The sequence below is a fragment of the Lipotes vexillifer genome, unplaced genomic scaffold, assembly GCF_000442215.2.
Source record: "Lipotes vexillifer unplaced genomic scaffold, Lipotes_vexillifer_v1.1 scaffold914, whole genome shotgun sequence".
NCBI classification, from domain to species: Eukaryota; Metazoa; Chordata; class Mammalia; order Artiodactyla; family Lipotidae; genus Lipotes; species Lipotes vexillifer.
The window spans coordinates 3,261,511-3,286,683 of NW_006780388.1; the positions used below are offsets into that span (position 1 = coordinate 3,261,511).

Genomic DNA, 25,173 nt, shown 5'->3' on the forward strand with positions numbered 1-25,173 from the left:
TTCCTCAAGCTCCTTAGGTCCAAAACAGAGTTCAGCTCTCCCCAAACCTGTTTCTTTGCTCTGTATCCCTCCCAGCTCGGGACTTTGGAAATATCCTAAACTTCTTTCTCATTCCCTGCATCCTGGCAGTCTTCAAGGTCTGTTTAGTCCTCCCCCAAAGAATTCATGGGCCTTGTTTCATTCTTCTGTTTGATTTTCTTCAAAAATATCATGTTGATTTTTTGCCATTTTAATTTCCAGGTTTAAATGTAATGTTTGTAGAGGTAGTAATTCCTTTAGACAATGTGAACATATAAAGAAAGTAGTCATTCATCCCACCAGCAAGTGATGGCTTATTTTACTGTATTACTTGTGTTTAAAAAAACCCAGAAACTTACATGCTTGGGAACAAATGTATGGAACTGCAGTATCTTACTTTGTTTTGTCACTTAAGTAAGAGCATTTTTCTTGTCATTAACAATTCTCAGGAAGCATTGTCATTCTCTGTGAGGTGCTCTTTAAGTTTTTGCCAAATAACTTCGATAATTATCTTTGTACATCTTTGTCTGAATCTCATTCTTTTTTAGGTTGGAGTTTCTAGAAATGGAACAGATTATTTTCTATAAAGGTCAGTACCCATTCGTCCTCCCAGCCACATTTCCTTTAAGGGCTTTTCTTGCTGCAGGTCACCAGCATTGTGGGTTGCTGTTAAGAACAATAAAAAGTCTGCCTGCTCCATGGGCTCTTCCTTGTTTTAATTTGCATTAAAAGAAATTACTAGCGAGGTTGAAAATTTTAAATAATGTCTCAGGAATTCCCTGGTGGTCCAGTGGTTAGAACTCTGAGATCTCAAACAGCGCAGCCCGGCCAAAAAAAAAAAATGTTTCATGCTATATATTTACAAAACAGTGTACTCTGGGTCTGGGTTCTCCCTCCCGAAATGCACACCCTGCTTCCTCCTCCAGGGTCAGATGAGCTGGGGCCCTGAGTGGTAGGGCTTACCGGGGGGTGGCAGCTGGTGCCTGCCTCCCGGAGTTCCCACCCTCTGTGCATCCCCGCCCACCCTGTTGGTAAAGAGGGCGTGTGTGTGTGTGTGTGTGTGTGTGTGTGTGTGTGTGTGTGTGTGTGTGTGTGTGTGTGGGTGTGTGTGTGTGTGTGTGTGTGTCGGTCTGTCTCCCCCTTGACCTCGAGCCTTTGGCTTCTTTTTTAAAAATCAGCTCTATTGATATGTAGTTCACATATTATTCAATTCACCCATTTAAAGTATACAATTGATTTTTTAGTGTATTCGTAGGGGCAACCATTACCACGATGTAATTTTAGGGCCTGTGCGTACTCCTAAAAGAAACCCGCTACCCATGAGCAGTCAGGCCTCCTTTCCCCCTCTCTCCCCCACACCAAGCCCTAAGCAACTGGAGCCACTCTTTGCAGTGTCAGCATCCAACCCGGGGGTCATAGAACGAATGAAGGCGAGTGTGAGCAGCCTGGGCGCGCTGTCTACTCCGGACCTGTCGGCTCCGTCTCGGAGCCTGGAGCTGCCCAGGGCGCTGTCAGGGCGTTCAGAGCGCGTGGGGCAGCCGTGGTGGGTTGAAGGCGGCAGCGGGAAACGGGACCAAGCAAGTGCAAGATGGGCTGTGAACGTGGACGCCGGGGGGGCACGGTGGGTGGAGGCGTCCGGCCGAGGCGGCGGTCTCGGAGCATGGCGTGGCGCGCGGGTCGCCGCTTGGCGCCTGGTGCTGGGAAGTTCACTGGGCCTCCGGCACTGCGCCGGGCGCCGGATGGGGGCGTGGCGGGGGCGTGGCCGTCCCGGCGGGGGGCGCGGGGGGGCTCCGCGAGGGGGGAGATCCGGAGGGGCGGGGGCGGGCCCGCGCGGCGCATGCGCGCTGTATTGTTTTGACTGAAAATGCCGTCGGTTTCGAAAGCGGCGGCGGCGGCGTTGAGTGGGTCCCCCCCGCAGACCGAGAAGCCGACCCACTACAGGTCAGTGCCCGGGCCAGCCGCGGCGGGAGCGGGGGTGGGGCAGGGGGCGGCCCCGCGCGTCCCCGGCCCGCGCCCCCGCGCCCCTGGGCCTGGGAGCTGCCTCCGGGTGCGGCCTGGGGCCCCGCGCCGCCCCTCTCCCCGTTCCCCCCGCCCCCTGCCTCTCCCTTGCAGCCCCCTGGCCAGCCGGCCCTCCAGCCTCCGCGCCGCGCCTGGACTCTGGGCTGGTGGACCACCATCCTACTCAGCTACTGCCGCCTGAGCTCAGGAGGCGGCGCCCAGGGTCTGGGGTGGCACCTGGGCTTGGGGGCTGGAGGACGAGGTCGGGGGTCCACGCGCCTGGGTTGGGGATCGGTGAACAGCGCCTGGGGTCGTGGGACGCCGAGAATTCGCCTGTAGTCGGGGATTGGGGACCGCGCCTGGGCTTGGGCGGAGGGCGGCCATCTGGACTGCGGCTGCCTCCTCCTGGGGTCAGAGATGGTTCCGGGGCTTGGGGACCCGGGCGCTCCTGGAGTCGGGGTATCGCACCTGAAATTGGGGGTCGCGTCTGTGTTTTGCATGAGGAGGCTGTGCATGGGGTCTGAGGGATCGCGCCTGAGGTCCGGGAGCTCGCCCGGGCTCCGCGGGGGGGAGGCCGTCAGGGATCGTCTGTAGTCGGAGTGGGTGTCACGCCTGAGATCGGAGATGGGGGGCGCTGCGCCTGGGGCCAGGAGTCCGCGCCTGGATTCTGCGGGGTCGCGCCTGGGGTCGGGGACCGTGTCTGGGACTGGCAAACCATTCCTGGGACCCGAGGAACGCGACTGGGCTTGCGGGGGCGGGGGGGTGGGTAGGGTGTCTGAACTCGGAGTGAGAGGTTGCACCTGAGCTTGGGGATCACACCTGGGGTCTGGGATGGATAGCGGCGCCTGGGGTCGGGGGTCGCACTTGGGGTCTGGGATGGGGAGTTTCACCTGGGTTAGGGGATTGTGCCTGCGATTGGAGATGGGGGGCTGCGCCTGGGGTCCGGGGTCGCACCTGGAATCTGGGACCATGCCTGGGATAGAGGATGGAGGTTTGCACCTGGGGTCGAAGGTCGCATCTGGGGTCGGGGATGTGGGATCGTGCCTGGGGTCTGAGAAACGCACCTGGGCGGGGAGAGGCGGGAAGGGGGTCGGCAGAGTGGGGGATCGCGCCTGGGGTCGGGGCCCTCGGGCGCACGGGATCTGACCCCTGCCCACGAGTCCTCGGGCCGCCCGCCGGCGGCGGTGGCGACGGAAGCGACCCCAATGCTGTTTGTCTTTTTAGGTATCTAAAGGAGTTTAGGACAGAGCAGTGCTCCCTGTTTGTGCAGCACAAGTGCACCCAGCACAGGCCATTTACCTGTTTCCATTGGCATTTCCTAAATCAGCGTCGGCGCAGACCGCTCCGCAGGCGCGACGGCACTTTTAACTACAGCCCGGACGTGTACTGCTCCAAGTACGACGAGGCCAGCGGCTTGTGCCCCGACGGCGACGAGTGAGTGTGCGCGGCCGCGTGGGGCAGCGTGGCCCCCACACCTGAGTGGGTGGCGGACCTGGGCTTTCCAGCACCTGGCACCTGCAGGGCCCAGTCTTCACTATGAAGTTTTCCCTTGACCGCTGGTCTTGGTGGGGACATTTCTCTATTTCTTGGCCAGTGCGGGAAGAACCGCATCTGGCTGGGGGATAACCCTGTACGGGACAAACAGATTTTGCTGTACTTCCCACGTTTGATTGCCACCCAGTTCTGTAAATTCCCTGCATTAGGACCAACCCTTATGAGGTAAACCTTTTGAGTTTAGGACCATTTTGTAGTTGTCAGTTGCCTTTTGGTCAGAGAGCTTGTTAGAAGGTTTTGCTCACATTGTGCAAATGTTTCTGGAATGGTTCCTTTCTTTCTGTTTATATGTTTATTTTTTAAAAATATTGATAGGAAAGTTATTTGTGTAGCACTTTTAAAGTTTAGGAAATCAAGGTTTTGTTTTGCTTGCCTTTTTTTTTTTCACAAGTTTCCTAATGGTGTTATGAACAGATGTCTGCATTTTGAAATATGTAGAATAGGAAAACACGGAAAGTACAAGTCAGATTGTACATTCATATATCTGGCAGAGATTGGTAGAGGGAGGTCTTGCTTTTTTCCTGTGGGCCATTTGAGAAGAGCCTATCCATTCCCACCTGGAGGTGAGGTGGTGGCGCTGTGCCCCAGGGCCTCTTGGAAAGAGCAGCTTGTTCAGCTTCTGTTGGATCCTGGTCTGATCTGGGGGAGGCGCTGTAGGCTTCCTCCCCTGACCCTCTGAAGGGAGGTGGTTCTCCAGGTATGGTCCCTTTTAAAGACAACTTTCACGCTGCTGCACAGGGAGACCCATGTGAATCTGTTCTTCATTTTCAAAAATGCTTAGGTCAGGGAGTAAACTTTTGACCTATTTATATATTTCCTGAAAGGTTTTTAATTGAACACCAGATAGTTAAATAGGGTTGTTGTTAAGGCAGCCTGGAGCCTGTGGAAATAATGTAGCCAGCTCCACTTTGGTTAAGATGGTATTATACTTCTATGAAGTTTTAAAAATGCATTATTTAATTGCATCTTGAGCTGCTGTTTTCTGCAAATGGGTCTGCAGAAGAGAGATATTTTTGTCTAGCTAAGGCCTGGCCTCTGGTCCCTCATATCCCTTGGCCACGTCAGTCACCTCTCTGGACCTTAAGTCCTGAGTTGCCCCCAGGGGCCACTGCTGAGACCCTGGTGCAGGGATCCAGTCACCTAGCATGTCTGACCCCATTCCAGAGTCCAGGATGGGGGACTATTTGGACTATTTGGCTTTTTTTTTGGCTGTACCGCATGGCATGTGGGATCTTAGTTTCCCCCATGAGGGATCGAACCTGCACCCCCTGCAGTAGAAGCATAGATTCTTAACCTCTGGGCTGCCAGGGAAGTCCCCTTACTGGTGATGCTTTTAATGCATGAAAAGAAAGCATATATATATTTTAAATTAATTAATTAATTTTATTTTTTGGCTGTGTTCGGTCTTCGTTGCTCCGTGAGGGCTTTCTTTAGTTGCAGAGAGCGGGGGCTACTCTTCGTTGTGGTGCGCAGGCTTCTCATTGTGGTGGCTTCTCTTCTTGCGGAGCATGGGCTCTAGACACGCGGGCTTCAGTAGTTATGGCATGCAGGCTCAGTAGTTGTGGCTTGTGGGCTCTAGAGCACAGGCTCAGTAGTTGTGGTGCACGGGCTTAGTTGCTCCCCAGCATATGGGATCTTCCCAGACCAGGGCTTGAACCCGTGTCCTTTGCATTGGCAGGCATATTCTTAACCACTGTGCCAGAAAGAAAGCATATTTTAACAGCTGTTTTGGGTTCTGGAGTCTGAATGTCCTGGTATGGATTTGGCCCCATTGCTGGACATCCAGGGTTGGGTCCAGTTCCTACGGAATGAAGAGTGCTGCAGTGGACACCTACCTGTGGATGGTCATTTTAAGCTGGACTCAAATATTAATTAAATATTACAGTTATTTATTGCAAAAACATTAACATGGGGAATTCCCTGGCGGTCCAGTGGTTAGGACTCTGGGCTTTCACTGCCGAGGGCCCAGGTTCAGTCCCTGGTGGGGGAACTAAGATCCCACAAGCCGCATGGCACAGCCAAAAAAAAAAAAAAAAAAAAGTTAACATATAGTCCAGATAGCATGCAGGTTAGCAGGTTATCATTGAGAAGAATGGGACTAAGATGGTTGTTTGATACTGTTTTGGGTGCATCCTGTGTACATGTACACACAGTATGAAAGTACACGTGTCTAATTAAAGATTTTGTTTGTGACTTTTAGTGAGCACATGAGATGACTTGCTTCAGCCCCATAGGAAGTGTTTGACAGGCCAGACATCTCCCCTAAGAATCTCTCCTTAGTAATTACCACTCATTCCACAGGAGATAGACTTTCCCAGAGTTTGTCCTGTTGAATTACATATTCTAGCTCGTGCAGGGTTGCCATGGAATCTGTAAGTAGATACTACTTTTCAGAGCAAGGAAAGGGCTTTCCTTTTATTTCAGTTCATTGGTTCTTGAAATGTCTATTTTGGGCATATGTACTACCAACCTGTTATTGTAAATCATAAATATGTATCAGAGACCAAAGACCCTTCAGCCAATATCAGGTGACATAAGCACAAGTTCTTGGAGCGTGATGGGGGCGCTGTGGGGCTGAGCCGTGGCCAGGAGGGTGGGACCCCCAAGAGGGTTGGCACCCCTGTGATGTCAACTCCTGTCCTAGGCAGGTGGTCATTCTCCCCCCTTGCTGTCACCTCTCCTCCTGCGGCCCCCTCCCCTTCTGTCACCCCCTTTCATTTGCAGGCACTCTCCTCCCCCGCTGTCACCCCAGTCCGTCACCCTTCCCCTCTCACTGTCACCCTCCTCCCAGTGACCCCTCCCCATCTGTCACCTCCACCCCCTGTGAGTACTCCAGCTGTCATCTCTGGGTAGCCCCCTCATCTCCTCCTCCCCATGGGCACCCCCTCTGTCACCCCTTTTACTCCGTGCGCAGTCACCCTCCCCCTCTCTCTGTCACCCCTCCTTCCGTGGCCCCTCCCCGTCCGCCACATCCCCCCACCACCCCACCCCGCTGTCACCCTCCGCCGGCGGGCACCCGGTGGCCGGGAAGGCACCTCAGTGCTAGCGCCCCAGGTTCTCCTTCTCGCGGCGCCCTTTGTTCTGGCGGGCACGCCCCTTCCCCGGCGCGGGCCTCGATTGGCCGTCCAGGTCACGTGAGCCCAGCCCCGCCCCCGTGGGAACTGGCCTCCCCGCGGCGCGGCTGGACAGCCTGGGTCTGCAGCTCGCTACGCGCCCTCTGTAGTCGGCCAAGAGCGAGTCGGCCGAGCGGGCGCTGCCTCCGAGCTTGAGGGCCGGCCCACCCCACAGGGTCGCTGTTCCCACCCGTGCGGATCCGTCGCAGGTATTTCTCAGGTTGGGATTTTGAAGAAAGCGACGCTCGCTTGCCGGAGCGAAGCTTGGCCGGAGGTTTGTCGCGGTCCAGCCACATCCTGAAATCTGATCTGAGAGAGGCAGTGGGTGTGGACAGACCCAGCCCCCCAGCTAGTCCTGTTCGCAGCGCTGGACCATAGACCGTCAGGGCGGGTCTTCCCACCTGTAACCTAGGTGTGCTTCCGCTCCCAGGAGACCATGTGTCCGTTTTGTGCTTGTAAATGCATGTCAGGTGCGTTTACAGAGGTAGGTTCTGATGCATAAAAAGCAAAGGCCCTTCCAGGGGTCTGAGGGGCCCCTCCAGGGGAACATTTTCATTGGCAGACAATACAAGCAGTCCCCAACTATACGGAGTACAAAGTGACCATCCTCTTCTCTGATAACCCTCCTTCTCCCACAAGCAGGCAGTCCCTGGAGGCGGCCCTCCAGACCCCACATTTTATAGGTTTTCTTGGTTTTAATAAGAAGTGAGCCTGCCCCATTACTGTGCTATAACTTTCCAGATTGGCTCTAGAGATCTGCCTTGTTGGTAGGGCTCCCTACCATGTTTTCACCTGGCAGGCCCGGCACTTCTCCCCACAGCTCCCTCCCTCCTCACTGCACGTTGCCTGGGACCTCCCAGCCGTGAATTTGGGCACTGTGGGAGCTTACTGATGTACAGAAACTTTTCTACATGCCCAAGTCTTGGTGTGCCTGCTGTGTCATACTTGTCCTTAGTCTGACTTGTCTGTTGAGAGATGCTCCTGCAATGTTTAATTTTAAAAAGTCAGGTGTCCTAGGACCTAAGGCTTAGGTGAAAGTCCGTTCACTTCAGGATGGTTATAAACTGTTGCTGTTTAAACTGACCATATAAGTGAACTCTGCTCGAGCATTTGGGGTGAGGTGAAAGCCAAGGGAAGGCCACGTTAGAACATAATATTTAGGAGTCAGGGAGCTACTTAATAGTCTAGAGGAAGACACAGGCTTTACAAATCAGCCAACTTAAGGAAAGAAATTACAATTAGGTGACTGAGTTGGACCTGTCAGAGACCAGTATGTAGAAGAAGCAGAAGAACGTGAGAGTGATTGTGGCATTTCAGGCCCTCCTGCTTTGATTGAAGGGCCAGGGATGAGGAGGTGACTGGGAGGGAGCGACTGGCGCAGGGAGCTCTGGTGCTCCTTGGAGGCTAGTGGGGAGACGGCCTCAGCAGAGACAGGTTCCTCGGAGAGGGTGGCAGCTTTTTGGGCACAGAGGAGGGAGGTGGACTTGTTGCCGAGCTGATGGTCCATGTTAGGGATTAATGAGGGGTCGCTGGCCTGGCTCGAGAGTCCAGGGCAGCCCTTGGAAGCCAGAGGCTGGGGGTGCCGGGCTGAATGGATGGGTGTGTGGTCCACATGGGGTTAACTGGCAACCCCCCACCCCTAGTGTCAGAGAAGAGGGGGACACTCAAGCTTCTCCCCACAAGCCCCACCTTTTCGCCATCCCCAGTTGTCTGTGGCACACAGGTCTTCCTTTTCCCATTTTTCTGCTGCCACTCATTTTCCATATCTGCTGCTCGGTTCTGGTCCAGTTCACACCTCAGTTATTTCTGTGCTGTATTCTGGTCCCCACCTATGCCTGAGCTCCCTGAGGACTAGGAGAGCATCATGTTTTGCTTGAGTGTCCGTCTCAGCCCAGTGGTTCTCCCACTGCGGCCCCCAGATCAGCAGCAGCAGCATCACCTGGGAACTTGCCGGCAGTTTCTACCCAAGGTTTCCGCTGAGATCAGATGGTCTGGGGTTAGCAGACCATCCAGGTGGTTGTGATGCGCTCCAGCCTGGCTTGCTGACCGATGTTGATGTATAGTGGAACTGAGTTTGTGGGTCCACCTTTGTTTTGGGTGAGTTGCGGGAAGGAAGGGGATGATTTCTGGCTCTCCTGGAGACACAGACAGCAGCCTCGAGCCCCTGCCGTGTTCCTCTTTACCCCTCCCTCCTAGTTTCAGTGGTTCCAGAGCATCATGGCAGACCTGTGTCTGGCATGTACTGCTGTATCACACCATCCATGGAGCCTTGTTTTGTTTTGTTTCTTTTAAATTTATTATTTTATTTATTTATTTTTGGCTGCGTTGGGTCTTCGTTGCTCAACGCAGTCTTTCTCTAGTTGCGGGGAGCGGGGGCTACTCTTCGTTGCGGTGCGCGGGCTTCTCATTGCGGTGGCTTCGCCTGTTGTGGAGCACGGGCTCTAGGGTGTGCGGGCTTCAGTAGTTGTGGCCCGCGGGCTCTAGAGCGCAGACTCAGTAGTTGTGGCACACGGGCTTAGTTGCTCCGTGGCATGTGGGATCCTCCGGGACGAGGGCTTGAACCTGTGTCCCCTGCATTGGCAGGCGGGTTCTTAACCACTGCTCCACCAGGGAAGCCCGGAGCCTTGTTTTAATTACACTGATTAGGTCACTAATTGTCATGGATGGTTTTGAGAACCACAGGTGCCACCCTGAATTTGGCGGGCTGTGGAACCGAATCACATTACAGGTGCTGCAGGGCTGTCAGTGGCCCCCCGATGGATGAGTGAACTCCTGTGGTGAGGAAGCATCTGCACGTGGTATTCGGCTGACACCTGGGGTTCCCACCAGCCTCTTCCCCGCTTCAGTGAGGGTCTACATTCTGCCATTGTGTTTTCTCTAAGGTTTTCCCTTTTGCCTCTTAGATGTTCTTAGGTGAAGCCATTTTCTTTTCATTAAATGTCCTCCAATATTTTAATCTTAACTTATGCTTTGAAGTCATGTAATAAGCAGAGGTGACATGCCCCTAGTGAAATAATAGTGCCCGTTCGGTGCTCAGTGCTGGCGAGAGGGGGAACCTTGGCCGGGCTCTGGTTGCCACAGTGATGGTACTGGCAAGGAAACAAAATGATGCTTAGAGCTGACCTGAGGGACCATTAGGGAACATGAGGAAATGGGGGAGGTGTCGCCCACCACATTCACTCTCCGGAGCTGTGGGGGTGCACGCAGCCTTTGCCACACCCTGCAGTTAGCGCGTTGGCGATGCCTGTGGTCCGTGTGGTCCTGCTTCAGCATGGCTATGCAGACTGGATTCTGTAGATAAACCAACAGGCAGTGCCTCAGCTCTGATGTGCTGGTCACCCTCTCCCCAGACTCTGAAATTCTTTTGCTTTAACTTATAGTAGATTGTGAGTGTTTCTGAAGATTGGAACGGTTTTTTCAAAATGGCCATTTTCCTATTAAAGTCATTTTATTTTATTTTTTATTGTAGTAAAACAAACATAACATTAAATTTATCATCTTAGCTTTTTTAATTGTACAGTTTAGTGGAGTTAAGTTTATTTGCAGTGTTGTGCAGCCATCACCATCATCCACCTCCAGAACTTTTCCATCTTCAAACTGAAACTCTGTCCCCATGAAACAATAGCTCCTCCTTCCATAATTTTTGATATAAGCAGACATATCTGTATTCTTGTTCCCCTCCCCCACCTTCCGATGTAAATCACAGGGTGTGACACTCCCTTTTCTTTATTTTTTAATAAATTTATTTATTTATTTATTTATTTTATTTTTGGCTGTGTTGGGTCTTTGTTGCTGCACGCGGGCTTTCTCCAGTTGCGGCGAGCGAAGACTACTCTTCGTTGTGGTGTGCGGGCTTATTGTGGTGGCTTCTCTTGTCGTGGAGCACGGGCTCTAGGCACGTGGGCTTCACTAGTTGTGGCATGTGGGCTCAGTAGTTGTGGCTCACAGGCTCTAGAGCGCAGGCTCAGTAGTTGTGGTGCACGGGCTTAGTTGCTCCACAGCATGTGGGATATTCCCAGACCAAGGCTCAAACCCATGTCCCCTGCATTGGCAGGCGGATTCTTAACCACTGTGCCACCAGGGAAGTCCTGCACTCCCTCTTCTTAGTGCTTTTCCCTCACGGTACCACCTGGTGCCCCCTCCAAAGCCGTCCACACAGACTGCCCATTCCTCCAAGCCACGCTGAGCTCCCTTGAAGTTTATCCCACAACTCGGTTGTCTCCAGCCTTTGGTGATTACGAACAAAACTTCTTTTTATCTCTGTGTGCCAGTCTGTCTTTGGGGATTGCTGGGACAGAGGGTAATGGCACCTGTCCTCTTGGTGCCTGTCACTTGGCGTTCTTGCCAGCAGCAGTGTTGGTTTACTGTAGCCCTGCTCCTGGGGTTTTGCCCGGGAACAGGTGGGCCTCCAGGTGCATTTCTCTCATCAGAAGCAAGATGAGTGCCTCTCAGTGGTTGAGACCCTTTGCATTTTCTCTTTTATAAGTTCCTTGTTTATTTCTCTAGCCCATTGTTCTGTGAGTTTCTGGCGTCTCTATTTCTACATGTTCTGTGTTAGTGATATTAGTCTATATATTAATGTGAAAAGTGGGAGGGGGTTCCTTGTTCTAGAACAGGTTCCTTGGTGTGACAGAGACTGCTCCATGACAGCCTCACCTCTCTGGGGACCCAGAGACTGAGTTACACACCAGTGCTTGTGAGGAGATGCACAGGAGCTCTTGGAGGAGCTTAAAACGTAAGATGTAACTCTGTAGTGAGGGATTTTAATCAAGGCTGCGTCAGTATCTAATATAGTAAAAATCCTAAGCAGATATTTGACCATTTCACTCACACGTCCTGAAAATGTTCCTTGGAACTTATCTTTAAGAACACGAAGGAGACAGCTCCTATTTGGGCACAGAGAGCACTGTCTGCACAGGCAGTGTTTCCTTTTTCTTGTCTGTATGTAATACAGTCATAATTCTTTAAGTTTTTTCTTTTCTCTTTTCACAAGGTGGGGGCCAGCTTGTCTCATAAACTGCTTTCTCCATCTTCTGCTTTTCCTTTTTCTCACGGATCTTTGGTGATTGGCAATGACAGCTAGGATTGCCCCAGAAGTGTTTGTGCAGAGTTAATTGGAGGAATTGCCTCATTTTCAGTTCCCGCCACTCACAAGAGAGTGTGGTCATCACCTCCACCTCGTGCCCATGTGAGGGGCCCGAGGGGCTGGCTGTGTTCTGTCCTCTTGAACTGGGTGGTGTCACTCAGGTGTCGGTTTGTGAAATGCCACAGGCCATCCAGGTATGACCTGTGACACGCTTCCCTGTAAGTGTGGTGTATTTCAACACAAACATAGAGACCATCTCTCTCTTCTCTGTCTCCAGTGGGCTTTGTTTAAAGTTGTGATAACATCCATAAAGTTTGCCATTTTAACCATCTTTTAAATTAATTAATTAATTAATTTTTGGCTGTGTTGCGTCTTCGTTGCTGCGTGCGGGCTTTCACTAGTTCTGGCGAGCGGGGTCTTCTCACTGCGGTGACTTCTCTTGTTGCAGAGCATGGGCTCTAGGCATGCAGGCTTCAGTAGTTGTGGTACATGGGCTCAGTAGTTGTGGCTCACGGGCTCTAGAGCTCAGGCTCAGTAGTTGTGGTGCACTTAACCATTTTTAAATGTGCAATTCAGTGGTATTAATTACATTCACAAAGTTGTACAACCATGACCGCCATCTATTTCCAGATTCTTCCTCCCAGACAGAAATTCTGTCCCATTACACACTCAACTCCCCGTCTCCCTCCCCCAGCCCCTGTCACCCACCCTCTACTTTCCTTTTTTTGTTTGTTTGTTTTCTTTATTCTATTTATTATACTCACATATTTAATACATATTTATTGACTTAATAAAAATGAGAAAATGCTTAGTATAATTGTTTTCAAACAACTTCTTTGAAACAGTAATATATTATTCTGTTTCATCAGCATGCTATAAAAAGGTTTAGGTAGTACATGATATATATTTTTTTTCTCTTTCTTTTTTTCTTTCTTTTTTTAAAAGCATCTTTATTAGAGTATAATTGCTTTACAATGGTGTGTCAGTTTCTGCTTTATAACAAAGTGAATCAGTTATACATATACATATGTCCCCATATCTCTTCCCTCTTGCATCTCCCTCCCTCCCACCCTCCCTATCCTACCCCCACCCTCTACTTTCTGTTGCTATGAATTTGACTGCTTTAGGGACCTCATGGGAATGGACCCACACAGTATTTGTCCTTTTGTGTCTGGCTTCTTTCACTTAACAGAATGTTTTCAAGGTTCATCCCTGTTGTAGCCTGTATCAGTACTCATTCCACTGTCTGGATGGACCATGTTTTGTTCATCCATCCATCAGTTGGTGGACACTTGGGTTATTTCCAGCTTTAAGCTCTTGTGACTCGTGCTGCTGTGATCGTGGGGGCACATGTATCTTCGAGACCCCAGCTCTTCCGGGAGTGCATCTGGATCTTCTGGGCCCACAGCATTTGCCTTTTGCTTGGTTGGCTCCAGGGGACCCGGGGACTTACCAGGGCATGGCGTCCTCTCTGTCCTGCTCTCATGGCCTGCACACCCAAGGTGTTCCTTAAGGTCTGGGGTGAGCTGTCCGAACTCTGAGCCTCTGTTTCTTCATCTTACCAGACGGGGGTTTAAACTGGTTGGTCCCTAAGTCGTTTTTTCTTTTACTTTTGGTCTTGTCCATCCATGTGTGCTCTGCATGGGGAGCCCCCCACCCCCACAGGTGCTCCCAGCACCCAGGTCCACAGCCTGCAAGGCAGCGAGGTGGGAGTGGACCTTTCCCAAGCCCCACACAGTGCTCCCCAGCCATCTCTGGGGGTGATGGCCTTGTTTTTAGATCTGGGGACTTGCAGCCATGGCTCTGCCTTGGCCTTGGGCCACTCCGGGGCTGCTCAGAGTCCTCTGCGTATCCCCTCTCATTCTTCTGGGTCTCTGGCTCTTGTCTGGAGGGACTGACCTTGAGGCGGGCTCAGTGCCCTGCCCCATGTCTTCTGGAACCGTCTATGCCACCTCTGCCACTGTCACCTCCCTGCAGCGGGAGCCCTCACTCTAACGCTAGGACCACTCGCTGCTCAGGGAGCCGTGTGTGGCTCTCCCTGGGAGTGCGTGGCTCTGGGCCTTTGTGTGGCCTGTAGGATGCTGCCCTATCTGTGCCTCCCCCCAGCTGCTTCTCCCCAGCCCTTCCAGGCTCCTCCACCTCCCTTGAGGGGTCCCTGAAAGCACCTGGACGGGGGATGGGAGAGGCCGCCAGCCCCTTACTTGATGGGGGAACTTTGTTTTCCACTTTATTCAAAAAATTATGAAGGGTGATTTTCAGGTAACTTGGGTGTTGTTTTTTTCTCCCATGTGTAGTTGAGGGATTTGTGGGGGTCAGAGTGCCGTGGGGGAGGGTCTGGAGCAGGGACAGGTGCTTTGTCCAGTGCTGTTCGTCCTCCGACTAGAGCAGGTGTTTGGGAAAAGGAGACAAGAACCAGCTGCCGGGAGCAGGTTGACACCGTGGTGGCCCCAGGGCCCAGATGGTGCATTTCATCTTCTGCTTCCCAGATGTCCGTACCTGCACCGGACGACCGGGGACACGGAGCGCAAGTATCACCTGCGCTACTATAAGACGGGCACATGCATCCATGAGACAGATGCCCGGGGCCACTGCGTGAAGAACGGGCTGCACTGCGCCTTCGCGCATGGCCCCCTGGACCTGCGGCCGCCCGTGTGTGACATCAGGTGAGTGGCCGTCCTGCCGGGAGCCACTCTCCTCCCTGTGTTTCGGGCATTGCTTGCCTCAAGCAGCTCTTTCTGAGCCTTGATTTTACTGCTAACGAGAAAGTGACCCTTCTCCTCCCTCCTGACCCGGACCCAGGGGAGCTGGTGGCGTCTCGCACGCTCGGCTCTGAGGCTCTTGGGATTCGGGCCAAGACTGTCATCCTGGAATGGGGGCCCCAAGGCCGTGGGCTGCACATCCTGAACCCTCATGTAGGCGGTTTCATAAAGTGACAGAAGCCGGTGGCTATCTCACTGTCGGAGGCTTCGGACAGGCTGCAGCACCGTGACCACGTGCCGTTTGGTTGCAGGGAGCTGCAGGCCCAGGAAGCCCTGCAGAACGGCCAGCTCAGTGCTGGGGATGGCGTCCCTGACCTGCAGCCTGGGGTCTTGGCCAGCCAGGCCCTGATGGAGAAGATCCTGGGCGAGGACCCCCGGTGGCAAGGTAACCCTGCAGCCGCTGCTGGGGCGGGGGGCTCATCTCTGTCTGTAAAGTGCCTGCACGGTGGACCTCGTCGCCCCCTTTACAGGTCAGAAGGGGAGACCAAGGTTCCATTCGAGCACATCACCCTCAGCCCCTCCAGCAGCCCGTCTGGTCCCCAGGCTGCTCTGGGGGAGGGGCCTGCACGGCTGGCACAGCTCCTGCTAGGTGTCTGGTCCCAGAGCCAGCCTAGTCCCCAGCAGCCTCCACAGATGATGGCTATGGGCAGTGAGGTTTGTTTAATTGTAAAATACCCATCATGTAAATTTGCCATTTTAACCATCTGAAAGTCACAAGTCCGTGGCATTTGGTGCACCACAGTGTTGTGCAACCATCAACTCTGTCTGGTTCCAGAACATTTCCATCACCTCGGACAGAAACCCGTGCCCATCAGTGGTCTCCCCTTCCCAGCCCTGGCACCCACTAGCCTGGCTGTGTCTCCGTGGAGCTGCCTGTTTGGATGTTTCCCGAGGGTGGTGCGGTTTTAAGAGAACCCCCCTCAGTAATGCCATGTCTCCTTGGACCGGCTTTGCTCTCACGCGCGTAAACGCTTCAAGGCCGTGCTTACTTAAGTGATGAATTTCCTACAAGGGTCTTTCCCCCACCCGCCGAATCCTATGCCACCCTGGGCCCAGGGACGAATTAACAAAGGTGGCTGCCCAGGCCTTCCTGATGCCCAGGCCTCAGGCCGGGCCCTGCAGGAGCGCTGAGGAGCCTGGCCTTCCATTGCGCCTGTGCCGTGGGGGGCCTGGACGCACAGCATATATGGGGGTCCCAGTGTCGCCATGTCCCTCTGGGGAGAGGCTTGCACAGAGGGAGGGCTGCGCCCACAGCTCCCTGCCTCGGGGCTTGGCCTTCTCATGTTGCAGCCCCTCGGTCTCCCTGGTCCTGGACCACAGGCTCCACCTGTGAGCTCTGGCTTGTGGTGCAGGTGGGGGTACAGGTCCTCTCTTGTCACTGTCAGGCGGGCTGAGCTTGAGGAAGGAAAGTGGGAGGAGGCGCTGGGTCAGGTCTGGCCGGGTAACTAACCCTCAGCGCCCGTGGTTTGGATTTTTAATTAGTAGATTTTATCTTTTAGGGAAGTTTTCGGTTAACAGAAAAATTGCACATCATGAACGTCTTGTGTTGATGAGGTAACATTTGTTAGAATTGACAACCAATATTGATACATGATTATTAACTAACAGCACAGTTTATCCCTGCATTGTGCATTCTCCGGGTCTGGGCAAATGTATAAAGACACGGATCCTCCATTATGATGTCATGCAGGTAGTGTCACTGCCCTAAGATCCTCTCTGCTCCACTGCTGGTGACCACTGATCTTTCGCCCCATTGTTTTGTCTTACAGTTGGGATCACACAGTGTGTAGCCTTTGCACTTAGTGCTGTGCATTCAGGGTTCCCTGTGTCTCTTTGGGGCTTGGTAGCACCTTTCTTCTTCTTTTTTTTTCTCATATTATCTTAGCACCTTTCTTCTTATTGCTGAATAATTCTCCACATCTGGGTGGACCGTTCATCCGTCACCCACTAAAGGGCGTCCCGGAGCCCCTGTGACTCATAGGCACTGCTACACCTCTCACTTCTTTGTGGTTCATGCCACTCAGCGCAGGACCTCGTGTCTGTTGGAGGTCCTCTGTCAATGCTTGTGAACGAATGTCTTACAATTTTTATTTTCTTAAAATCGTCTTTTCTGTTTAAATTCCTTTTGTCCTCTCTGTGCCCTGCTGTGTGGTTCACGTCCCTTGTCATTTTATCAGTTATTTGGAACTGAGTTTGGTGTGTGTGGGGGTGGTGCCATTAAATGTGGGTGTGGAAGCGTGTCCTGGGCGTGGCTCCCGGGGTTGGCCGGGCAACACACCCTCCCTCTGCCACTGTCTTCCCCTCCATGCCTTGAGGGTCAGCCCCCCTGGGCAAGTGTAATTAAAAACAATGCCGTTTGTAAAAAAAAAAAAAAAAAAAAGGGGCGTCCCTTGTCATTTTATCAGTTATTTGGAACTGAGTTTGGTGTGTGTGGGGGTGGTGCCATTAAATGTGGGTGTGGAAGCGTGTCCTGGGCGTGGCTCCCGGGGTTGGCCGGGCAACACACCCTCCCTCTGCCACTGTCTTCCCCTCCATGCCTTGAGGGTCAGCCCCCCTGGGCAAGTGTAATTAAAAACAATGCCGTTTGTAAAAAAAAAAAAAAAAAAATGGGGAGGGTCAGTTATTAACCATCCCAAGAATGGGTATGATTTTCAAGAATCTCCTTTCATCCAGTTACTGCTTTTAAATGACCCCTGGTGGTTTTTTTGTTTATTTTTGCTTTGAGATAAAATTCAGGTAACATGAAATTAACTACTTAAAAAATAGACTTTATTTTTTTTAGAGCAGTTTTAGGTTCCACATTGTGGAAAGTTCAGGGAGTCCTCACATATCTGGTACCTCCATACACACGGCAGCCCCGCTGCAGTGGGATGTTTGTCACAGCTGAGAGCCTGCATTGACATGTCAGCATCACCCAGCGCCCATCATTTACCTTGGGGTTAAAATGAGCCATTTAATTTATTTTTATTTATTTATTTTTTAACTTTGTATGGTACTTTATTGGGTGTAAAATGAGCCATTTTAAAGTGTATTTCAGAGGTTTTTAGTATGTTCACAGTGTTGTGCACCCATCACTTTTATCTGGTTCTAAAACTCTATCTAGTCTCCCCAAAGAAGCCCCGGCCCCTGATACCCACTAATCTACTTTCTGTCTATGGATTTGCCTGTTTTGGATGTTTCCTATAAGTAGAATCATACAACATGTGCCTTCTGTGTCTGCTTCTCTCACTGAGCATTGTGTGTTCAGATTGTTAAAGTCTCATCCACGTTGTAGCGCATGTCAGTGCTTCACTCCTCTTCATGGCTGAGTGATGCTCCACCACATGGCTGGGCCACATGGCGTTTACCCATCATCTGCTGATGGACACCTTTTGGCTGTGTGGCTGCCGTGAGCACACGTGTGCACGTTTCCGTGTGGGCCCCTGTTTTTCAGATACCAACTTCGTGCTAGGCAGCTACAAGACAGAGCAGTGCCCCAAGCCGCCGCGCCTGTGCCGCCAGGGCTACGCATGCCCACACTTCCACAATAGCAGGGACCGGCGGCGGGACCCCCGGAGGTTCCAGTACAGGTGAGCCTGGGCTACGGGCACCGCAGGGCCCTGGCCGACTTCTCTGGTGTGGGCCCAGCCCGGCGGTCCCCTCTGTTCACACTCACGTTGGCTCGAGGCTCTAGTTTAGGCAGCCACCCCTCTGCTCCCTTCACTCTCCCCAGAGGCTCTGGTGTCCAGCCAGCCAGCAGGTGCGGTCAGGGCGTGGCTCCTCCATTTCCACCCCCCTCCCCCGGCCTCCCTCCTGTGACCTGTGTGTCCCTGCCAGCAAGAGCGCCTACTGGCAAGGAACTGGCCCTTGAGAGGCTGCGAGTCCCAGTGCCCACAGCCTGACTTCACCCTCTCCGGGGAACTGATGTCCTCGGGGTGGTGGGTTTGGGCCTCACCTGGTTTCATGCACCTGGCAGTCCTGGTCTCTTCCTAGGCCGTCTCCTCCTCACTCCAGCTGCCCTCACCTTGGTGCCCAGCTTAGCCTCGGGTTTGCCAACTTGCTGGATGGACCTGGCACTGGGCAGGGTGGGGGACTGGGGACACGGAACCCCAGGGGTGCCTGGGCACCTTGGCCCTCACCTCGCTCCTCCCTTGGGTCCCGAGCTCTGTGTAGAGCTTGTTCTTGGAGCAAAGAGCCTCTCTCTAATAATTTGATGCCACCTCACCTGCCCAAGAGCCCTCACTTTCAGATAAAGTTGTTTTTATGACAGTCACTGTTCTGAGTAGTTTGAGTTGAGGCACAGAGAACCTTTGGCTTTTAGTCACCCGATGTCATCTTGAGAAGATGAAGTGAATTTACTGTGTATCAAAGCGATAGAAAATCGTAAAGATTACAAGTTTTATTTCCCACAGATGATAATTTTTAAAATAAATCCAATACAATAAAGCTGTCAGGAAGTACCTGAAGAATAGAGGGTATTGGGTAGGGTTTTCATATTGTAGGACCAAAGTCTCAGGTTCAATTTGGAAATAGTTTCACGGGGAGACAGAGTGTGGTCCCCTGGTGGGCTGGGCGGGGGCTGGGCCTGGTCTCCTCCTGCTACAGGAGGCCTGGCTACGTCTCCGAGGTGCTTGTCACAGTGGCATCGGTGGCTCTGACTCACTCACTTCACATTTTGTGGGAAATGAAAACGGGCTCCTGAATGCCTTCTGGGTTCCACCAGGCACCTGCACTCCTTTTTATTTATTTATTTATTTATTTTTTGGCCGCCCTCTGCGGCATGTGGAATCTTAGTTCCCTGACCAGGGATCAAACCCACGCTCCCTGCAGTGGAAGCGCAGAGTCCTAACCACCGGACGGCCAGGGAAATCCCTGCCCTGTTTTTTTTTTTTGCCTGTCCTGGTGAGGAAGGGGCCAGTGCTTCCGGGGCTGGCACCCATGTCCCCTGGTGGTGCACGTGTGCTCAGCACTGTGCGGACAGCCTGATGCCCCAGGGCATGTGGGGAGGACATCCATCCTCCGCTGACTCCTCCTTGTCCCCCAGGTCCACCCCCTGCCCCAGCGTGAAGCACGGTGACGAGTGGGGCGAGCCCTCCAGGTGCGAGAGCGGGGACAGCTGTCAGTACTGCCACTCGCGCACAGAGCAGCAGTTCCACCCCGAGGTACGGGAGCACCCTCGGTCCAGGGACGGGCTCAAAGGACTCGCGGGGCTCAGCACCTATGGTTCTTTACATGGAAAGGATGCGATTAAAATCAGCAAAGGATCAAGGCACAGGGGCGGGTCCTGGGGAGACTAGGCACGCACTGTGGACGGTGTGTCCTTCTCCTAGCTACCACGTGTGGCCGTATTTGTGGCCATATTCACAGTGCTGCCAGCTGGGAAGTCACCCAAGCCTTGGCATCTAGGGTTTTTACTGGGGGTCGGTCAGCAGACGTGGCTGACCTCAGTCTCTGGCCCCTGCAGAGGCTGAGCCAATGCTGCGTGGCCCAGGCCCACCTTAAGTCACTATGTGGCATGGCCCAGAGCCCCAGGTAAACAGAGACCCGACCAGGCAGGACATTCCAGGGGCTCAGACGTCACCTCCCTGAGCCCATCAAAGCCAGTCCTTCCTTTGGGGCATGCGGGTGTGGACAGGGAAGGCATGGAGTTAACCCTTTGCTGCACACTCGGATTTGTGTTAAAAACGAACAAGCACACAAGGCCCCTGGACCAATGGGAGAGCATCAGAGCACCGGGACCAGGAGGGTCAGGGCCGGGCTGGGAGCAGGCTCTGCGGTGAAGGAGCGCCCAGCTGTGCCCACTGGGGCACCTGGGCTCCAGGGAGGGGTGGGCTCCTGGTCTGAAAGGCTGTGGTGTTAGGTTTCTTAAAAGTTTCTTCTGTCTAGAGATTCAGTGCTTCAGAGCGTGCATAAAACAACACTTAGACTCCTGATATTTGGAGTTCTGAATTGGAGACCTTTTGAAATTGCTTTTGTTGGTGACCCTTAAAATTTCAGTGCAGGTGCTCAGGGGATGGTCAAAGAGCCACGGGGAACGAGCAGTGTTTCGGGCAGGGAAGGGGGCGGGTGGCAGCACCCATGAGGGTGTCTGGGGCCTAGAGGCCGCTGTCCCTCCTGGGCAGGCTGTGCTGCGGGGCCGCACCCAAGTGAAGCAGCCTTGGGTCTGGCCATGGAGTGGACGCATGTGGTCACTTAACAGGCATTTCTTGCACACCTGCTGTATGCCAGGCAGTGAACCAGGTGTATCAGGCAGTGCCAAGTGGACAAGCTGACCTGATATGTGATTTCAAGGACAGGCGCTGCAGGAGCAGCCTCAGGCCCACACGGTTTCCCAGGCTGACTGGCCCTGCGCAGACAGGGCGTCCTGGGACTGCTGGGAGGAGTGGGGACGGGGGGTGCGGTGTCCACATCCTTCTTTTTCAGGATACCCCCTTGTGATTACCAGCTCTAGGCCTCCAGCTGGAAGGAGGAGGCCAGACCCAGCCAGCTCTGGGCCTCCCACGGAAACAGGTTTCCAGTCCAGCCTCTCTATTTGCTGTTTTATTTTCATTTCCTAGATCTACAAGTCTACCAAGTGCAACGACATGCGACAGACTGGGCACTGCCCTCGGGGCCCCTTCTGTGCTTTTGCGCACGTGGAGAGTGAGTACCTTGGTGCACCCGGAGCAGGCAGGGCTCAGCCTCGGTAGGGGGCGGCTGGGAGGGTCGGCGGGGCTCTGGGCTACATGAGGCTCAGCATGGCCCTGCCTCTGGACACCGCAGGGCCATGAGTGTAGTAATTTTGATGGCCAGGTGAGCCCATAAAGTCCCCAAAGGCAGAAACCACGTCGGTGACGGGAAATGCATAGACACGGCCCTTCCCCGGGGTTCCCGAGAGCTTCCTCTTAAAGCTTTTTGATTTGGGATTCCTGTTCTTATGAGCATAGTTGCAAATTCTTTTACTATTTTTTATTTTAATGGGGAGGGTGGCTTTTCCTGTTGAAATTTTCCATTACTTTCTGCTGTTGGAGTCGTTCATGATTTGCTCTGGAAGACGCCAGGTTCCCATGCGGTCAGCTCGGCTCACAGCGGCTCTGGCCGACCCGTTAGAGACTAGCGCACGCTTGCTCTCCCTGATCTGTGGGGTCTCTTTAACCAAAGTCTCAGCCAGCAGCCACTCAAAGCCCGCCACCCCCTTTCTCGGCAGAGAGTCTTGGAATGGCCAGCGACTGGGGCTGCCGAGACCTCACCTCCACCAGCAGCCCCGTGGCCCCCAGCGGGCAGCCCGGACACGTAAGTGGACGGCGTCCCGAGGAGGGTGCCCGCTCTGCTGTTTGGTTTGAATCCAGCGTTAGGTACACGGATGGATGTGATCTCTGGGTGACATGGTTGGAGGCGGCCTGCCTGCAGGGTTGGCAGCTCCTTATAGAAGAGTCTAGAAGAATCCTGGCTGAGTCCTGGCCCGGGTGTACTTGCCCGGCCTTGCCTTTTGCCAGACACGCACATATTGGCCATGTGCGAGGCGCGGTCTCTGGCTGAGTGTGAAGAGGGGCCCCGAGTCCATGGGGATCCCTGAAGGGCAGGAGAGGCGGGTCCCCGACGAGGTGCGAGGGCAGACCCAGGCATCTCAGTGAGATTTGTGCAGTGAGAGATGGGGGGCCTTGTGGGTTAGGACCCTTGTGCCCGTGCAGGTGGAGGGGACAATGGGGGGCTCCATCCTGCGTCCTATCCGTCTCTGTGGCATGGTCGTGGGCATGGTTGTGGGCTCCTTGGCTCTGCCTTACGTCTCTGAGGATGATCCTCTTCCTTGCACGCGGTTTTATCTGTCGTGTTGGTGTCATTGAGGAGGTGGCCGCCTGGGATTGGTTCTAGGAAGGAAACTGGAAAAAACTCAGGTGTTTCCCCGCCCTGTCTTTCTTTCCACTTGGTGCTTTTCTGAAAAAACAGAAGGACAGGAAAGGTGAGGACAGCTGAGGTGGGGTTTGCTTAGAGGAGCCCTGCCAGGCACGCAGTTCATCACTGCTCCTTCAGCACGGAGGAGCATTCGGGACCGCCACCCTCTTCCAGTAGCAGAGCCGGCGCTTGGCAGAGGCAGAAGCTAGTCCCCTCGTCACCTTCTTGGTTGCTCCCAGGGGGTGTGACAGTCGTGGTTTCAGGTGGTGGTCAGAGGGCCACTGGCTTGGCTCCCACTGAGGGCCAGGGTGGATGGATCCTCGGTGTGGCTTGTACCTGAAGAAGCAACAACCAGGGTGTTTGGACAGGGAAGCTGGGACCCTGCAGGAGGCGCCTCTGGCTGCTGGGCGGTGCCAGAACAGTGTGCCCACCCCTGCAGACAGACTCTCAGGGCATCCTTTGTCTTTTGTTAATTATTTTGCAACTTAAAAGTCACTGTGCTAGAACACATAGTGGGTGCCAGGGCTGGGGAAGGGGTGGCAGTGAGAGCTCAGTGGGGAGAGTTCCTTTGCGGATGGAAATGTGGAACTGGATAGAGGTGGGGTTCGCACAACATCGTAAATGTGCCAAATGCCACTGAATCCTTCACTTTTAAAAAATTACTCTTATGTTGTATGAATTTTGCCGCAGTTTTTTAAAAAGCTAAAAAAAGTAATGAAGCATCCTGTTTGGGGCTGGCTCTGACTTTCGGGCCCAGGACGTGGACAGCCTCAGGGCAGGCCTGGCAACACCATCTTCCTGCATGGTGCTGGGCTCCAGCTGTGTGTTGGGCGACTTTGGCTGAGCGGGAGCCCTGGTTTTGTCTCTCTCAGGTCTCCTGTTGCAGCAACCCCGCAGGGAGCGCCCGGCAGCCCTTCCAGGTCTGAATGGGAAGATCGTGCAGGGGAGGGCATTGTGCTTGGGGCGGGTGGTGGTGGGGGTCGAGGTTCTCATTCTGTACTGGTTGCCCCCTCCACCCTGAGTATATTTGTTTGTGAGGATTGTCACAAGTCCCGAATCCAGCCTTGTGCACAGTGGGTGTTCCCGCTGCTTCCTTTTCATTGTAGAGGGAGTCTGGGTGAACAGACAAACCATGAGCCTCACTATGCATACTTCACCCTGGTGGGGGAGAGATGCCTGGAGTCTCATCACCTGTAGATGTGGTCCTGGGTTTGAGGAGTCTATCTTGGGTTTGAATCCCTCCTTTCTGACCGGGGAGAGGGAAGCGGCTTCCGCACTGCTCGCTTCCGGCTGTGGGGCCCACGTAGCTGTGGGTCGGCTCCCGCTGCCGGCACCCTCTCCTCACTGTGTCCAGAACTGGCCGCATCATGTGACCTGCTGGCATCTCTCAACAGAAACACATTGTGAAATAATAGAAAATATGTATATTGGTCCCCTCTCCCCGCCGGCTCCTCACACAGGCCTCCAAGACCCTCATAATTCTTTTGTTCCAGTGAGGTGACTCTTGGTGGGCTCCTGGATGGGGCTGGTCACAAGAAAGACCAGGTGTGATTAGAAGCCTGGAACTTTCAGCCCTACCCCCATCCTCTGGGGAGGGGGAAGGGGCTGGAGATTGAGCCAATAATGGATTGTGCCCATGTGATGAGCCTGCATAAAAATCTCTAAAGTATGAGGTTTGGAGAGCATCTAGGTTGGGGGACACATCCATGTGCAGGAGGGTAGCACACCCCAGCTCCATGGGGACAGAAGCTCCTGCACTTCGGACCCCTCCGGACCTTGCCCAGAGTGCCTCTTCACCTGGCTGTGCATCTGTGTCCTTTATCACATCCTCTATTACATAATGAGCCAGTAAACATAGTTACATGTTTCCTTGAGTTCTGTGAGCTCTTGTACGTGTTTCCTGGAGTTCTGTGAGCTATAGTACAATGGCTTGGGTTCCATTGTAGATGGAACCCAAGGAGGGGGTCATGGAAACCCTGGTTTACAGCTGGTCGGTCAGGCGCACAGGTGACAACTTGGGACTTGGATTGGCGTCTGAGGTGCAGGTGTGTCTCGTGGAACAGCCCTCAGCCTGTGGGGGTCTGCGCTGTCTCCAGGTAATGAGTGTCACAGAGGAGTGTTTCCTCTTCGCCAGCTGTGACTTTAGCACAACCTTTCTGTGTGCTGCCTCTCATGTCTGGCTGCAGACGCAGCTGAGTTCCTTTGGTGAGGCAGGGAGCTGGGCTGCTCTCCTGGGTGATGCCCACCCTGCTCCCCGGGTCAGGCTCCCAGCCCCACAGCTGCTTTAGGCAGGGTGCACCTGGATTCTCCCACCTCACAGGTCCTCAGTTACTCTGAGGTGGGACTCAGTGTGTCAGTGTAACCGTTTCAGAATGAACAGCAGCGCCTCGTGTGGCCACCACCTCTGCTCGTCCTTATGTGAGACAGAACTCACTCAGGTGGGCCTAAGGCCAGGACTGGAAATTGAGGGAGAAGTTAAAATCCTCCAGGAAGTTACCGAGTCCATTGTACTGCTCACCGCATGACAGGCCAGTAAGTCGAAAGATGAGTTGTTGGGGCAAGGAATAGCAACTTTATCCGGAAAGCCATCAGACGGGGAGGACAGTGGACTAGTGTCCCAAAGAACCCAGTTAGAATTTAGGCTTCTTTTGTACTAAAAGGGGAGGGGGTATGGTTAGTTGTTGCGAACTTCTTGGAATCCTTTGTTCTCAAAGCTGTCTGCGTAGGTCTGGTCACGTTCCTATAAACCTCCAACAAGATAAATGTTATGCTCTGTTTTGCAACTTTTTACTTT

At 53.5% G+C, this 25,173-nt stretch overlaps 1 protein-coding gene across 1 annotated transcript in view; it reads left to right on the forward strand.

The window, feature by feature from the left end:
- The first annotated feature begins 1,882 nt into the window (after positions 1-1,882).
- Positions 1,883-25,173, forward strand: part of UNKL (unk like zinc finger) — a 43,974-nt gene continuing 20,683 nt past the window's right edge. Inside the window, exons 1-8 of the mRNA XM_007453583.1 lie at positions 1,883-1,959; positions 3,241-3,450; positions 14,256-14,432; positions 14,780-14,913; positions 17,962-18,097; positions 19,552-19,669; positions 21,065-21,149; positions 21,694-21,779. Coding sequence (XP_007453645.1) covers positions 1,883-1,959; positions 3,241-3,450; positions 14,256-14,432; positions 14,780-14,913; positions 17,962-18,097; positions 19,552-19,669; positions 21,065-21,149; positions 21,694-21,779 — 1,023 coding nt within the window. The remainder of the gene's footprint in view (positions 1,960-3,240; positions 3,451-14,255; positions 14,433-14,779; positions 14,914-17,961; positions 18,098-19,551; positions 19,670-21,064; positions 21,150-21,693; positions 21,780-25,173) is intronic.